Genomic DNA, 17,845 nt, shown 5'->3' with positions numbered 1-17,845 from the left:
TGACAACGGCACAGAATTCATGTGTCTTACATCGTACTTTCAGGAACATGGTATCCTACATCAAACCTCATGCGTTGACACTCCACAACAAAATGGACGTGTTGAACGAAAACACCGTCACATCTTGAACGTTGCTCGTGCATGTCTTTTTCAAGGTAACCTTCCCATTAAATTTTGGGGAGAAAGCATTCTTACTGCTACGCATCTCATAAATAGAACGCCATCGTCTGTTCTCAATGGCAAGACTCCATATGAGGTTCTGTTTGGCACACGACCATCTTATGCAATGCTTCGCACTTTTGGATGTTTATGCTATGCTCACATTCGCCCTCGTGACAAAGATAAAATCGCATCCCGTAGCCGAAAATGCATATTCATCGGATATCCTCATGGAAAGAAAGCTTGGCGTGTATATGATCTTGACACGGGAAAAATCTTTGCTAGTAGAGATGTTCGCTTTCAAGAGGATATTTTTCCTTTTGCTTCCTCTACAAAACCAAGTGAGCCTGTGCTAACTCCACCGTTTACAGTGGCCGATGATGACTGGTTTTCACCCGTCGTTCAATGCTCCGCTTTTCCTTCTGACCGATCGATCGATCACCCTACGGGATCGATCGATCCCGTATCTACTGGTCCTCTTGATAGTGATCGATCGACCGATCCAACCCGAGGATCGATCGCTCCATCGCCACTGGTTTTGGAGAACATGATTCCAGCAACCCACCGATCGATCGATCACCTCCCTGGATCGATCGATCCCACACTTGCAGCTCCGCCTGGCTCGTCTTCCACATTGGCGAGCTCGGTTGATCCTGCAAATACGATAATCGATCATCCTTCTTCTCCCACCACAACGGACTCTCATCCTGTTCCGACTAATCCTAAAGAAAAATCAATTAGTTCTACGTCTTCACCTACTATAATACACAAAGGACCGGCTCATAGTCGTACTAATGATGCTCACGATTCCAATTCTTCTCCGGGTCTTCCTGAATTGTTAGGAAAAGGCCATCGTTCTAAAAATCCTCCTGTTTACCTCAACGACTATGTCACTCACATTGTACACTCTTCTCCTCACGCTTCTTCCCCTGGTCTCTCCAACTCAAATGCCTCGTCAACAGTCTCGGGTAAGGTTTTGTATCCTCTCTCGGATTTTCTGACTACTTCTGGTTTTTCAGCAAATCACATCGCATTCATGGCAGCAATTCTTGATAGCAAGGAACCAAAACATTTCAAAGATGCAGTTCTGATAAAAGAGTGGTGTGAGGTGATGCAAAAAGAAATTGAAGCTCTCGAAGCAAATCACACGTGGGATATCACAGATCTACCACATGAAAAAAAGGCCATAAATAGCAAATGGGTTTACAAGCTAAAATTTAACTCTGATGGTACGCTGGAACGCCATAAAGCACGTCTTGTGGTCATGGGGAATCACCAAAAGGAAGGCATTGACTTCAACGAAACTTTTGCACCAGTGGCTAAAATGACAACAGTTCGCTCTCTTTTAACTTTTCATGCTTTGGTTTCAATCTCACTTTCATGGAGGACATTGATGTTCTTTGCATTTCCTTTTGGTCTTTAGTGGTGAGAAATTACACAGTATATTGTGGATAACGTTTCTGAAGAAAATTATAAACAATAAAGATCAGCTAATTTGTCTCTTGAATCGGTAAAGTACTAGATTTTTTTCTTTTTTTTTTTTTTTTTTTTTTTGTATGAATGTAAAATTTATTCACAAAAAAAACGTTTGTTACAATAAATGCTTCTTCTATTTGAGAGTGTTTATAAAAATTGAAACAAAGTTAGGTTGAGCTTGAGCTACGGGTATGAAACCAGAACTGCAGCCCGCCCCACAAACCTTGAGTTCCCCAACTGCTGAAGAGAGCTAACCCTGTTGCGGACATTTTTATCGATGATTTTTGCAAGTTTCGAAGCCGGTATAGCAGTCTCACCATGCCGCCTGCTATTACGTTCTCTCCATATACTGTGGATCGATGCTTGGAACACATACCTTAACGAGAATACGTGGAGGTATGGCTGAGATGAATCAAGGAGGAGAGGTATGATTGATCCCCAAATCGAAGTGTTTCCACCATTAAGGATGCCACTGGTTAGAGAGAGCCAAATCTGAGAAGAGTAGGAGCAGGAGAAAAAAAGGTGATCCCGCGTCTCCAACTCTTCTCCACAGAATACACATCCAACCCGAGCACCCAAGTTCCATTTGCAAAGTCTATCTCCCGTTGCAAGTCGATTGTGGAAAGCAAGCCAAGTCACAAATGAGTATTTAGGAGTTGAAAACGGGAACCAAACTCCTTTATACCATCCGCAAGTTAGACTTGTAGTTCTGATTTGCTGCCAAGTTTTTTGCGAGGAGAAAGAGTTCTTAAAACAGTCCTCCTTTCGCTTCCACAGTGATCGATCATTCTCATTACTTCTGCCCTGTCGAGCCAAGTCAATGTGGTTCTCTATTTGGTTAAGTAGGTCCACTCTGTGCCTCTTTCGCCTATGCGTGTCTAGAACCTCCGCCACAGTCGCATGGATGGCAATACCCATATCTATTGTTCCCCGAGACCCCAAGAGTTGATATAAACTGCCAAGCGGGCACCAGTTATCATGCCAAAAAGAAGTAGTTTTTCCTGAACGTACCTCCATCTTGTGAAACAATCGAGCTTTGTCTCTCTGTTTCAATATTTTTTTCCATAACCAAGACCCTAAGCTCGTGTTCTCCCTCACAGACCAGAGTGTTCCCTTACGAATCAGATTCTTATAAATCCATTGAACCCACAGAGAATTCTTTGCCGAGACAATTCTCCATATCAGTTTCAAAACACTAACCTCATTCACCTCTTTTAGTGATTTGATGCCCAAACCACCTTCTTGTTTCGGCTTACACACTTCCGACCATGAGATTTTTGCTTTTCTAGTGTTAAGATCTGGACCAGACCACAAGAAAGCTGCAAATAACTTTTCGATCTCGTCAATACAAGCCTTTGGCAACCTAAAAATAGAGAGCCAAAAGTTTGTAAGGCTAGAAAGCACAGATTTGATCAATTGTAAGCGACCCGCAAAAGACAAGAAACGACTAGTCCTGGAAGTTATACGTGCTCTAATCTTCTCCGTTAGAGGGAGGTAATCAGAGGACGTCATTCTTTTTGTAAGCAGTGGAAGCCCAAGGTATTTAACCGGAAGTGTGCCCAAGTCAAAAGGGAACTGTTGTAGAATCGATTCTTTGGTTGTTGGTGATACCCCTGCCATAAAGACCGTTGATTTCTCAACACTTATTTTTAACCCCGACATTGCAGCAAACTTCTCAAAAGTTGTAAGAATACCCTGTATGGATCTAGTGGTTCCATCCGAGAACACCATAATATCGTCCGCAAAATAGAGGTGAGTGAGATTCATATTTCGACAACGGGGATGATATCCAAACTGCTTCTCCAAGGCAGCCTTATCAAGCATACAAGAGAGAACATTCATACAAATAACAAAGAGATACGGAGACAGTGAGAAGCCCTGTCGTAACCCTCTTTCACTTCGAAAAAAACCCGATAACTCCCCATTTACCTGTACCGAAAAAGAGGCAGTACCAATGCATAATTCAATCCAGTGGATAAAGATATCTGGTATTTGTATAGCTTTTAAAATGTTGATCAAGAAAGACCACTGCACGGAGTCAAAAGCCTTTGATATATCAATCTTGAGAGCACACCGGCTAGATATTGATTCCTTATGGTAATCTTTAACCAGTTCCGAAGCCAACAGTAGGTTCTCCATCATTAATCTATCTTTGAAGAATGCAGATTGATTTGGCGCGATAGATTCGGGAAGAATTTCCTTCAACCTATTAGCCATAAGTTTCGAGATGACCTTGTACATCACGTTACAGCAGGAGATAGGGCGATAATCTTTCATTCCTCTAACTTCATTTTTCTTGGGAATTAAAGCTAGGATCGTGGTGTTCAGTCCTTTAGGCAGAAATCCCTTCAAAAAGAAAGACTGTATAGCAATGACAAAGTCGTTTCCCAACACCGGCCATGCTGTTTTAAAGAACTCCACCGTGTTCCCATCTGGACCGGGAGACTTATGTCTTGGCATAGAGAATAGCACCTTTTTGATTTCTTGCTCCGTAACTTCTTTCAATAATTTTTCATGATCCGCATTTGAACTTCTGAATTCTAGCAGGTCCTGAATCTGAGTAACACTTGATCCTGCAAAATCCTCTGGCTTTTCTTGTAAAAAACTCTGAAAGAACCGCACTGCTTCATCCTTTATATCTGTTTGGCTCGTACAGATTCTACCGTCTGAACACTGTATTTCTCTGATCGAATTCATTGCTGCTCTAGCTTTAACACTGTTGTGGAAATACTTGTTATTTTTATCACCAACTTCTAGCCAATGCAGCTTGGATTTTTGCTGCAAGAAACCTTCCTCCAAGACTACTAGTGAATTCCATTTAGTATATGCTTGATTTTCCTCTACAATTGCTTGAGGAGACGGATTCTCCAGAGTATTTTTCTGCTTCTCGCATAAAGATTCAAACGCATCACCCACTCTCAAAGACAGATTGTGAAGTTTGCTGCGACTAAGCGACTTGAGAATAGGCTTTAGAGCTTTAAGCTTCTTTGAAAATCTGAACAACGCAGACGTGGAGTGAAAAAGAGCAGGCGTACTATCCCAAAAATCCTGAACAGTTTGCAGAAACTCCGGCATTGTTGTAAGGACATTTGAGAATTTAAAAGGACCTCTTGGCCTAGGAATTTCAGTGCCAATTCTGACCCTACATCGCAGATGATCAGAGCATCCTCCTGCTTCGAATACACCATAAGCCGTAGGGAATTTTTGAGACCACTCTTCATTTACTAGAACTCTATCTAGTTTTTTATTAACCAGACCCTCTTCCCTCTTGTTACACCACGTGAACAAAGGGCCATGACAGCTCATATCAGCTAGAGAACAGTATCTTACTACTTCTTGAAAATCTCTCATACCCTGCGGGATGAATGGTGAATTTTCAAAATTTGAATGCTCCTCCCCTTCTAGAATTTCATTAAAGTCACCGAGAATCATCCATCCCTTAGCACGAGATTTTTTTCATTGGAGAAGATCAGAAGAAAATAAGAATCCACAAAAAATGTTTAAAGATTCAGATTTTTGGTTCGGTTTTGGCTTTTCTTAGCCTCGGTAAAAAACAAAATTGGTTATAGTTTAAAGAATTTCTGATGGAGTAGTGGTTCCTACTTCCTAGACTTCGGCAATGAATGTTTGTGGTTTTAGTTTTTGATTTTGGTGTAGATTTTTAGTTTTTTTTTGAAAAACTTGAATGGTAATGTGATGTAGATTTTAGTTTTTGGTTTTATTATATTTACAAAAAGGGTAAAAATTTAATAAAACCCACAACAATTTTTCCCCCAAAATCCTAGAATGGGTTTTTGTTCAATAATTGGTAGAAAGTAAAAAAATTTAGAAAAACCATTTGTGTAAAATCTTGAATGGGAAAATAAATGGTTTTTTGAGAACTACAGTATTGTAAACTCTACAAAGAATCAAGGCCTTTTCTCAAAATTGTTCCGACAACGAAGACTCCGGAGAATCAAATCGACGGTGAGTTCCTCTTCCTCAGATTCCTTTATTGCTTGTTACGTTTTATATAAATCTGACTCTTAAACCCTAGAAACTGGGACGAGTTTGAGGAATTCAACGCCTTTGATTTTAATAAAGACCATTTGATTTTAGGGTTTGGAAACTTTTAGGGTTTTGTGATGGGGAACGATAGAATCAGCGGACTTCCGGATTATTTGTTAACTAAGATACTCTTGGACCTTCCGACCAAAGATTCGATCAAGACAGGTGTTTTATCGACTCGATGGAGAAACCTTTGGTTATGTGTTCCTGGACTTGACCTAAAGGTCAGTGATTATCTCCCTCTTCATCAAGAAGTCTTGACGAGCTTCATCGAAACATTTATGGAGTTTAATCCCGGGTCACATCTGCAAAAGTTCAAGATAAAAAGAATGATCACTTCAAATACAATGTGAGTAGCGATTGGATCGCCACAGCGGTTGATCGCGGGGTTCGAGTTCTTGATGTTGAGGCTAAGAATGTTCTGTTTGTCATTGATACCATGCCTATGAACATGTTTCAGAGCAAGACATTGGTGTCTTTAAGGCTTGCAAATGTAGAGCTTGAAAATAAAGATATTGTTGTTTCTCTACCTTGTCTCAAGATCATGCATCTAGATAACATTTGTTACGGTGAGGATGGTCCTTTGATTGTGGAGAAGCTCATCTCTGGATGTCCTGTTCTTGAAGATCTTACCGTCGTAAGGATTTACTATGAGGATCTAGAAACTATGCCAGTTTTGCGTGTGAAATCTCAGACTCTGAAGACCTTCCATTATATGTTTAAATGGGGAATGCCTACTACATATTTTTCGGTTGAGATTGATGCTCCGGAACTTAAGTACATGAGGTTTAGAGATAGTCAATCTGATAAAATCTTGGTTAAGAACCTGAGTTCCTTGTTCAAGATAGATCTTGACACTGAATTTAATGTCAAATTTGGCGACAGTCCTTTGGAGTCGGAGGATTTAAGGAAGAGAGATATTATCCGCGGTTTTCTCACCGGTATTTCGAGTGTGAGACATATGATCATCTCTCAGCCTACTTCGGAGGTATATTTATTTTATATATATATATATATATATATATATATATATATATATATAATATGTGAATATCTAACTGTGTAATTCTCTATGAACAGATTTTCACCTCTATCCGTTTCATTCCTCTTGCAGGTGCTTTATCATTACTCGAAACTCGAACCGATTCCCAGATTCCATAACCTATCTCATTTGCAGGCTGCATTCTCTAGCTCCTCGTTACAACTGCTGCCAGCCTTTCTTGAGAGCTGCCCAAATTTGAAAAACCTCATATTGGTAAAAATCTTTTTTGAATATGTGATTTGGCTAAAGATTGTTGAAATTTATTGTAACATCAGCTTGTTTATTTCGCAGAATTATTCGGTTACAGAGGAGCCAGAGAAAATCGACTTTACAACCGTGCCTCGGTGTTTAATATCGACGTTGGAGTATGTTGGGATTAAGAAACTAAAAATGAAAGTTGAAACTGGGATTAAACTAGTAAATTACTTTCTTGAGAATTCAGCAGTACTCAAGAAACTCAATCTGAGTTTTACGGATTCTCCTATGGCCAACGAAGAGTCAGAGAGCTACAAGAAGCTTCTTACATCTACAAAGCTTTCTCGCACATGTCAAGTTATCATTAACTGACACGCAACTGATGATGCTGGTGAGCATATGAGTGTAAGAATTGCAGTTTATGTGCATTTTATAGACATGGTTTATTAGGTTTGCTCATCTTAGTGCTATTTGGATTGATCTTATATTCTTTTAAGGTCAAGATTATAAAACTTTTCCTGCTTTGATTTTATGGTTTGAAATGCTTCAGTTTGTGATGTTGTTTAACGTTTGAAAATACTACAGATTTTTTCCGTTGGGATTGTGATAACTGATAAGGAATCTGATCAGAGTTCCTTGGTCGAAATATAAACCTTGATACTGACTTTAATATTACGTTTGGCAGTCCTTTGGAATAGGATGATTTAAGCAAGAAACATATTATCCGTGATTTTTTTAAACCAGTATTTCAAGTATAAAACATGATCATCACTCAGCCTACTCTGAATGTATATATGCATATATAATTTAACGTATTTTAATTCTTTATGAAAAATTTCTCGCATGTATCACTTTCATTTTTTGTTCTTTTGTTTTGCTAATTGATTAGAAGTAAAATAAAAGAGTAACATGTACAGGATATGACTTTTGGTCCATATATAGTTCGAAAGTATTGGGGGAGAGATAGGCATTAGGCATACAACACAAGTATTGTGTGGGATGAACTAAGTAGTTGAGGACCTGAGGTAGAGAGAAAGTGATGATTGACACTAGTCTCTAATGATTATTAGCTCGACCTCCTCGACCAACATGACCTTGCCACGATCTACAACCGTCCACATATTCTTGAACTTTTGTGCAGCTTTCACGAGTCTTTACCTTAAGATCTGTTGTGCCGTACATTCGAGATCAAAACCTCATGGTGGTTAGAATCTGCTTGAAGATCTTTCATTTGGCTATTGTGGGAACAAGTTGTAAACTCAGCTTGTTTTTTTCCGTGGGAATTTTCATCATAGTCGGTTTGGATTCTTTAAACCATGGATCATCTTATATGCTTTATATTAAGGTCAAAATCTTGTACTCATCTTATATGCTTAGTGACAAGTATGATCACTTGAATCACTATATTTGGATAATGTTCTTTTTTTTTTGAATCAAATGTTAAATTAAATTCAAAAGAAAAAATGTCTTTTTTACAACAAGTACAACTTTAGCTTAAAACATGAGCTGAAAGGAGAATAAGATTGAAATGTACTAGAGTTAACTTCTAGCTTGGAACCAGATTTGGAGGCCATTGTCGAAACGTTTATCCCCTATTTTCCGAATTGAGGATAATCTATTTCGCACTTGCCTGTCGATCCATTTGATTAAGATAGGAGCTGGGTTCAGTGTTTCACCGTGCTTTCTTCCGTTTCTTTCCCGCCAGATGGTGTATGAGGTGGCTTGAAAGACATAGCGAGCTACAAAGCTCTCTGTTCTGTCGTGCCAACCTGCCGAGATTGTGTTGAGGAGAGAGTGCCAGTCATAAGAGAATCGAGATTTGAAGAGTTTTCGTGCTAGAGCTTCCCAGATGTGAGAGATGAAGCCACAAGCAAAAAATAAATGATCACGGGTTTCTATAATAGTGTTGCAGAAGCAACAAGTTGCCAAAGCACCTCTGTTCCATTGAAGCATTCTGTCTCTGGTGGAGAGTCGATTCCGAGCAGCCAGCCAAGCACAGAAAGAGAACTTAGGCGTTCCATAGGTAAACCAAACTCCTTTGTGTCATGTGCCATGTGTCTTTTGTTGAAAAGCTAGCTTTGTATACATCATTTTTACCTCTCCATAGAACTGTGTCCTCTCTATCATTTCTGCTCTGTTTTTTAGATTCCAACTCGTCTTCCATTTGATTTAGCAGAACGGATTGATGTCGACGACGGCGTCTACCCTCCCAAGCTTCAGCCACTGTCTTGTTTCTACTGATACACATATCAATCATACCCCTTTCTCCCACTACTTCCAGCAGCCGGCCCATGCCTGACCAGTTTTCAAACCAAAATGATGTACTCGTCTTTTAGTAGTTTCTTCCAAATCCAAAAGCCCATTGTTGTGTTCTCCTTGACAGACCAGTATGTTTCATTCTTTAACAAATACCCATAGTGAATTCCCGTGCGAGACGATTTTCCATATAAGCTTCAGGCAGCATACATCATTGGCTTCCTGTAAAGATCTTAAACCAAGCCCCCCAAGCTACTTTGGCTTGCATACATCATTGGCTTCCTGTTTTGGGCTTGCATATATCATCCCAAGCTACTTTGGCTTTGTGCGAGGATAATGTTTCATATGATTGAAACAAACCCATCGATAATTTTTGTTTGAATCGATCAAGTACATGATTATTTGAGTAGATTAATGGGTTGAATGCCTTGTTGTAAGAAGAAAGTAAGAATTCACATTTTTTTTGGTATCAAAAATATAAGAATTCACATTCAGAGTGATATAAATGTTCAAAACATATGTATACTTAGAGCCATTGATCTATTTGTTTTGTTTCCAATCCCTCCAAGAGATCCACAACCAGAAGAAGATGAATGATTTCTTTCTTTCTTTTTTTCTTTTTTTTTTGTAAACGGAATGATTTCTTTTCTTCTATTTGCCTTATTTCCTATTATATGTTTAGGACTTAGCTAATTCACGAAGATGAAGAGGAAGATCTAGCCATATTAGCTGCTGGTGTTTGAGACGACTGTTGGTTTTGGATGACTCTCATCGGGAAACTTGGCAGTGATCGGAGCTCTTCGGCGGCGGCAAAGGAAGATGGTCAGTCGGGAAAAAATAAAATATTTATGGAATGTAATCTTCATATTAAGAAAAAAAAAACAAAAAAAAAATCTTTATGGAATGAAATCTTCATATTAGAAAAAAGTAAAAAAATCTTTATGTAATGAAATCTCCATATTAAAACCAAAAAAAAAATCTTAATGGAATGAAATCTTCACATTAAAACAAGAAAAAAATTATATGGAATGAAATCTTCATATTAAAACAAAAAAAAAAATTATTGAACAAAATCTATATACAGTATTTTAGAACCAAAAGAAAATCTGTATGCAATGAAATCTTCATATTAAAACCAAAAAAAAAAAAAAAAAAAAAACATTTGTCAGTCGGCAATGCTTTGAAACCTTCATCTCTATAACTGAACACGTGTCCCAGCGACCCAGCCCTAACATCAACTAATTCTCACGTTTTGATAACTTTCATTAACACGTGTTTGTAGTATTTTGCCCGACAACTACAAATACTGCATGCAAACATCCCGAACTCGATCGATCATTTGACAATCATCTCACTAAATATCAGTTATCAGTTGGCGATAATATTCTGTCAAATCAAATCGACCGAGACGGTTAAGTTTTTTCACTTGGAGATATCTTCGATTGTACGTTACGTAAGAAGTTTTTATCCAAATGTTTTTTGTTCATCTCTCAGCCCTAGAATAGATTTTGATGTTGATGTTGATGTTGTTGTTAATTGTTGTTCATGCTCTAGGGATGGATTGCGATTATATCAGCGAATTGCCGGATTCTTTGCTAACTCAGATTCTCTTAAACCTTCCGACCAAAGATTCTGTTAAGACGAGCGTTTTATCGAAGAGATGGAGAAATCTTTGGTTAAACGTTCCTGGACTTGACTTAGGCTCCCTTCAATTCCCCAATCCATACGAAGAAGGCTTCACAAGGTTTATGGACAGATTTATGGAGTTTAACTGCGGGTCACACCTCCAAAAGTTCAAGATACAGTACACTGGCAAACAAGATCAACTCATGGAGTTGATCTGTACAGTTGTTGATCGTGGAATTCAACATTTGGATGTTTGTTATTATTCTTTAAGATATGGTTTCATGCGTGAGAACATTTACAAGAGCAAGACATTGGTCTCTTTGAAGCTTTTCAATCTAGAGTTAAAGAAACCAGAGTTTGTTGCTTCTCTACCTTGTCTCAAGATCATGCATCTAGGCAGAGTTTGTCGCGGTGAGGATGGTCCTTTGGTTGTGGAGAAGCTCATCTCAGGATGTCCTGCTCTTGAATATCTTAAGCTGATTAGGCCTTTTGATATTTCGAGTCAAAAAGTTCTGCTGTTTCTGCGTGTGAGCTCTCAGACTCTGAAAAGCCTTGGTTTATATTATGCGTTCAATAAGGGTGATACAGATTTTTCAGTTGAGATTGATGCTCCACGACTCAAGTATATGATTGTTAAAGAGAGTCAATCTGATAACATTGTGGTAAAGAACCTGAGCTCCTTGTTCATGATCAACATTCGTACCAAATGTTATCAATTAAGACCAGAGGACTTTAATATTTTATGTGGTTTTTTAACGGGCATATCCAGAGTAAGACATATGATAATCGACCTGTCGAGAGTAGAGGTATATATTATATACTCTCCGATGTATATTTAATGTACTAATTCTCTTTGAAAATTATCTGACATATCGTTTTATTTTTCATGCAGAGGCTTTACCCTAATTACAACTTTGGACCGATTCCCAAATTCCTTAACTTGTATTATTTGAATGTTGAGGTCAGCCGATCATCGCTACAACTATTGCCGGCCTTTCTTGAAAGCTCTCCAAATCTAAAAACCCTCATTTTGGTAAAAATCTGCTCCAATCTGTGATTTGGCTAAAGACCATTAATTATTAAAACAAAACTATAGTACTCTTGTTTATTATTACAGGACTTTCGTGGTTCATCAAAGCTGGGGCAAATAGACTTTACCAATTTGCATCGTTGTTTGATATCAACACTGGAGTATGTTGAGATTAAGAAGGGGATGATAAGAGATGAAACTGGGGTTAAACTAGTGAATTACTTTCTTGAGAATTCAGCAATCCTCAAGAAACTGACTCTAAGTTTCACAGATTCTTCTTCTTTAGAGCTAGAGAGCTGCAAGAAGCTTCTTACATCAACAAAGCTTTCTCCCACATGTCAAGTTATCATTGTTTGACATGTAGATGATTATGCTGCTAAGCACATGACCGTTGTTTCATTGACTTATTTTTCTCGTGAAAATCGCAATTAGACTTTAATCTTAGTTTTCTTGGAGGACATTGAAGATTATACAACTTCGTTTCATGGACATTGATGATCTTTGTATTGCATTTTGGTCTTTATGGTTAGATATGCTTTTTGGCAATGATCACATTACTGATTATATTTTGGACATTGTTTCCTAAGAAGATTTTTTTTATTATTTTAAAACAGCTAATTTGTCTTCTGAATAGATAAAGTACAAAAAATTTACATAGGACAAATGGATTGGGTAGTGAAGAAAATAAGTAGATGTGTTCAATCCGGACAAATCGATCCAAAGCGAATCCCAAATCCAAACTAATAATATATGGTTAAAATGATCACGTTTTTTTTATAATATATTTTCTTCGCCATATGGAAATTTTAATTTAACAAATTCAGAGGGCTAAAACCAACTGGATTTTGTTTATGGTGCTTCTTATTATTTTACCGTTCATAAATTGAATGAGATTGGGTCAAAGGTTTTGATAACTTAACAAGAAGATTTAACCTAAATGCCAATTGCTAGTTAATATGATTCGTACCTCATGTTTCTAATATACTAAATCCGATCCTTGAAACTTTCCGATTTGTGATTTATTATTTAAGACTGTTTCAGTTTTTGGCTGACATTATTTATAGTACATGTTCGAGTATGGTTTACCGTAAACCTCAAACTTGTCTTCCAAGCTTCTTTGGTTTAATAATTATGTTTTTGTGGCCCTTTTGGCCCAAACCCAAAAGATAAAAAATTAAACCCTCGTATGATATATTTCTCCCTCCGTCCCTCGTAGTATCTCCGGCGATAGATATAGTCAAATCGATTTTGATCGACTTTGAACCTCTCGATAATAAAATCATCGGAGAAGGTTAGTTCTTCAATCCTCCTTGGTCTGTACGTTTGTAAGTGATTTTGATCGACTTTGAACCTTCCGACAGAATTTGTTTTTGAGGTCGTTTTGTTCTAGGGATGGGGTGCGATTATATCAGCGAGTTGCCGGATTCTTTACTAACTCAGATACTCTTAGACCTCCGGACCGAAGATTCTGTTAAGACAAGCGTTTTATCCAAGAGATGGAGAAGTCTTTGGTTAAATGTTCCTGGACTTTTGACAGCCTTCCATTCAAATATGCTCACGAAGAAGACTTTGCAAGGTTTATGGACAGATTTATGGATTTTAACCTCGGGTCGCACCTGCAAAAATTCGAGATAACTGGCTATCGATATGGATTCATGGAGTTGATCAATAGAGTGGTTGATCTTGGCATTCAACATTTGGACGTTTTTAAGTATCCTTGTAGCGCATATGGTTTCATGTGTCAAAACATTTACAAGAGCAAGACATTGGTCTCTTTGAACCTTGTAAATATTGAGTTAAAGAATCCAGAGTTTGTGGTTTCTCTACCTTGTCTCAAAATCATGCATTTATTTAACGTTTGTCACGGTGAGGATGGTCCTTTGGTTGTGGAGAGGCTCATCTCAGGATGTCCTGTTCTTGAAGATCTTAAGCTGATTAGGCCTTTTAACATTTGGACTCAAAAAGTTCTCAAAAACTTTAAGCTGTTTCTGCATGTGAGGTCTCAGACTCTGAAAAGCCTTGGTTTATATTTTGCTATGAATAGGGGTGATACAGATTTTTCTGTTGAGATTGATGCTCCAAGACTCAAGTATATGAGTGTTGAACAGAGTCAAACGGATAGCATTGCGGTAAAGAACTTGAGTTCCTTGTTCAGGATTGACATTCGTATCAGAGATCATCCATCGAGACCAGATGATTATAATATTTTCTGTGATTTTTTAACCGGGATATCTAGTGTAAGACATATGATAATCTACATTTGGAGTCTAGAGGTATATATTTATAAAGTCTCTGGTGCATATATATCTATATAACAAATAAATATATTAATGTTCCATGAATAACATCTGACATGTATGATGTATCCTTTTTATTCTTCCTGCAGAGGCTTTATCGTTCTTCGAAACTTAAACCGATTCCTAAATTCCATAACTTGTACCATTTAAAGGCTGAGGTCTGCCGATCATCGCTACCACTATTGCCAGCCTTTCTTGAGAGATGTCCAAATCTGAAAAACCTCATCTTGGTAAGAATCGGCTCGAAACTGTGATGTGGCTAAAGAACATTGTTGAAACATATCGTAAACTCAGCTTGTTGCTTTGTAGGAGTATTCTGTTACACTGTATCCAGAGCAAATGGACTTTACTAACGTGCCTCGGTGTTTAATATCGACTCTGGAATATGTTGAGATTAATAAACATATGGTAGGAGATGAAACTGGGATGAAACTAGTGAATTACTTTCTTGAGAATTCAGCAGTCCTCAAGAAACTGACTCTAAGTTTCAAAGATTCTTCTTCTATAGAGCTAGAGAGCTACAAGAAACTTCTTACATCAACAAAGCTTTCTCCCAAATGTCAAGTTACTAGATTTTAACCCGCGGTACACCGCGGGGCTATATTTTCTTAAAAAAATCAAAATGTAATTTGTTTGATAGATTATTTTGATTGTTAATTTTAGGATTTCACCCGTGGTATACGATCTTTTATAAATATCAACCCAAACCCGTCCCATCATATTACCCGTCCCGTGAAATTAAACATTATTTAGTTATTTTTCTTTTTAATAATACTTTTATTTAAAAGCTATATAATTCAAGTCAATTTAAAAATTTCTTTTAAATGGTTCCCATAAGATATATATACATATATATTAAATTTGTATAGAGTTGAAATAATATTAATATTACAAATTTTTTATATAATTTAAATATTATAAATATTTTTAAAAATATGTAATATATATTTTTTGTTATTGAATAAGAGGATATTATGTGTAAGAAATGTAGAAAATAAGAGTTTAATATTTTTATTATGGAGTCGCAAAAAAAATCTTTTATTTCTATACATGTTATTCATTTATTAATAATAAAAGAAAACAAATCCTTTAAATTAGATATTAACTAAAATAAACGCACCATAATTACTTATTAAGTAACAACCAATAAATTTCACCAAAAAATAGGTAACAACCAATAAATTCTAAACGCAGTAATTAAAGAATGAGATATTAAAAAAAATATATCAAATAAGATATAAGTATCTTAAAATAATTGAACATCTAAATAATTTAATTGTTAGTGTCGATTTTAATGCCTTCATTAATGTGGATTTTTTTTTTTACAGAGAAATATTTCCTAAAGATTATCACATTAATGACTCAGAAAATTAAGGAAGATATGAATTTATGATTCTCGAAATCGTATTGGTAATATCTTTAAGTAATATTTTTGAAATTTAAATAATTAATGCTAATGGCATTCATCCGTAAATAAGGTCCAACTCCAGGATTTATTTGCTAAAAGTCATTCAAAAATGTATATATAGATCATTGTTTGACAACATGCACATGAGCACATGAGCTTGTTTCTCATTGAACATTGCTGTTAGGCTTTTGTTGCTTTGATTTCAATCTCAGAGTTACACAGTTAAATTATATTTTTCGTCTTTTTTTTTTTATAATTAATATTTTAGTTTAGATATTTTATTTAATTTGTGGGATTTGGTCTCTGTGTTTCGCATCTTTCTTGTCGGAATAGAAGTCGAGGTTCAATCGATTTGAGAGGTACCTTGGCTACGCAATAGGAGGTATCGTTAACTGCAAGATGTACGTGTGTTGTCCTTTGTGGCTGGCTTTGTTCACATTGGTGTGGGAGTAAGATTGGCAAGTTCGTTTTTTTTCGGGCTTTTGTTCAAGTTTTTGACTTTTGTTTCGTTTTTGTGGATTGTATTCTCCACGTGTTCAATTGGTTCCCTCTTTTTAGCTTTCGCTTCCCTTTTTTGGGTTTTAAGTTTTCAGGGATTTCTAATGTTTCCGCCGGCTTATGTATTTTAACAATGTATCCTTCTTTGTGATATTAATAAAAACAGACGACAAAAAAAAAAAATGTTATTAACTAAAAAATGTGCACAAGCCGGACATTTTATTTTTATCAGAAACTAAAAAATGTTTTTCTTATTTACAGAAATTTCAGTCTCAGTTTGGTTTTAATAATTTGTATTCAGTCGACCCTAGTGGTGCTAGTGGAGGCTTAGCTTTATTTTACAATAATGAAATAAAGTTAGAGATTCTTTATGAAAGCAATCGGATTATTGATGTTAAAGCATTTTTCGGGAAACAAATAGTATTTATGTCGTTTGTTTATGGTGACCCTGTTGCCTCAAAACGTGATATTGTTTGGGAAAAAATATCCCGGTTGGGTCTTAATCGGAAAAAACCATGGCTAATGATTGGTGATTTTAATGAGTTGACGGGAAACCATGAAAAGACAGGTGGTAACTTAAGATCCGCTGCTTCTTTTGTTTCTTTTAACCTAATGATTCAACATAACGGTATGTTAGTGTTCCCATGCTATGGTGAACAACTATCATGGAGAGGTAATAGAAACCAACAAATTGTGAGATGTAGACTTGATCGGGCTTTGGGAAATGAGGATTGGCATAACTTTTTCCCATATTCAAAAGTGGATTATCTGGACATGATTGGTTCTGATCATAGACCAATTCTATTGAGTTGTGAAAAATCTTTGGCAAGAAAAAAAAGACAATTTAGATTTGATAAGAGATGGGTTGGGAAGGATGGCCTTTCAGAGGCCATAGATTCAGGTTTGAATCGAACAAGAAATTTTAGAATTCCTGTTTTTGTGGATAAAATTAAAAATTGTCGAAACTCCATTTCATGGTGGAGGAAAAATAATTTCCCGACAGGCCAGGCAAATATTTCTTCCCTTAAGTTGGCTTTGGAAGAAGCGAAGAATGACGATTCTATTCCGCAAGAGGAGATAAAAAGAATCGAAAATAAATTAAAAGAAGCCTACCATGAGGAGGAATTTATTGGAAACAAAAAGTAGGAATTTTTGGTTAAAAGTAGGAGATAAAAATACCAAATTCTTTCATGCCTCCACAAAAAAAAGAAGGGCAAGGAATAAGATATCAGGTTTATATGGTCCTAATGATGTTTGGGAGGAATCAGAATCAGGAATGGTGGAGATAGCAACTACTTATTTTAAAGATCTCTTTACGGTTTCCAATATAGATGGAATCGCTGAGATGGTACAAGAAGTGTCTCCGATTATTACGGAAAATATGAATAGGGAGCTAACCAAAGAGGTTACAGAAGCTGAAGTTAGGAAAGCTTTATTTTCTATGCACCCAGAAAAAACACTAGGCCCAGATGGTATGACGGCTTTGTTTTATCAAAGGTATTGGCAATCCTTAAAGGCAGATTTGGTTGGTTTGGTTAGAGATTTTCTCAGAACAGGTAGTTTTGATAAGAGAATTAATGAAACAAATATTTGTTTGATTCCAAAAACCGAAATGCCTCAAAGGATGGCAGAGTTTAGGCCAATAAGTCTTTGCAATGTGAGTTATAAGATAATTTCGAAAATTCTGTGTTTGCGGCTTAAAAAGATTTTACCACGGCTAGTTTCTGAAACACAATCGGCTTTCGTTTCAGGTAGACTTATTACAGATAATATTTTGCTTGCTCAGGAAATGTTTCATGGATTACGGACAA

At 36.8% G+C, this 17,845-nt stretch overlaps 1 protein-coding gene and 2 pseudogenes across 2 annotated transcripts; all 3 read left to right on the top strand.

Annotated features, from left to right (window-relative positions):
- The first annotated feature begins 5,494 nt into the window (after positions 1-5,494).
- LOC110225645 lies at positions 5,495-7,488 on the top strand (annotated as a pseudogene).
- A 2,835-nt stretch (positions 7,489-10,323) lies between these two features.
- On the top strand, positions 10,324-12,283 carry LOC9301383 (F-box/FBD/LRR-repeat protein At5g44980). Of its 2 annotated transcripts, XM_021014705.1 has the most exons (4): positions 10,324-10,619; positions 10,730-11,607; positions 11,694-11,834; positions 11,919-12,283. In XM_021014705.1, the coding sequence occupies exons 2-4, from the start codon at positions 10,732-10,734 to the stop codon at positions 12,186-12,188; spliced, it is 1,287 nt and encodes a 428-aa protein (XP_020870364.1). In that variant the 5' UTR covers positions 10,324-10,619; positions 10,730-10,731; the 3' UTR covers positions 12,189-12,283. The 2 variants fall into 2 exon arrangements, with proteins under 2 accessions (XP_020870364.1, XP_020870359.1); XM_021014700.1 differs by having other exon boundaries at positions 10,324-11,607.
- An 819-nt stretch (positions 12,284-13,102) lies between these two features.
- On the top strand, positions 13,103-14,707 carry LOC9301382 (annotated as a pseudogene).
- Positions 14,708-17,845: the final 3,138 nt, after the last annotated feature.

Source organism: Arabidopsis lyrata, assembly GCF_000004255.2.
Source record: "Arabidopsis lyrata subsp. lyrata unplaced genomic scaffold ARALYscaffold_8, whole genome shotgun sequence".
In the NCBI taxonomy this organism is placed as follows: Eukaryota; Viridiplantae; Streptophyta; class Magnoliopsida; order Brassicales; family Brassicaceae; genus Arabidopsis; species Arabidopsis lyrata.
Note: the sequence above shows the minus strand (reverse complement) of the source record. Positions and strands in the feature narration are given on the sequence as shown.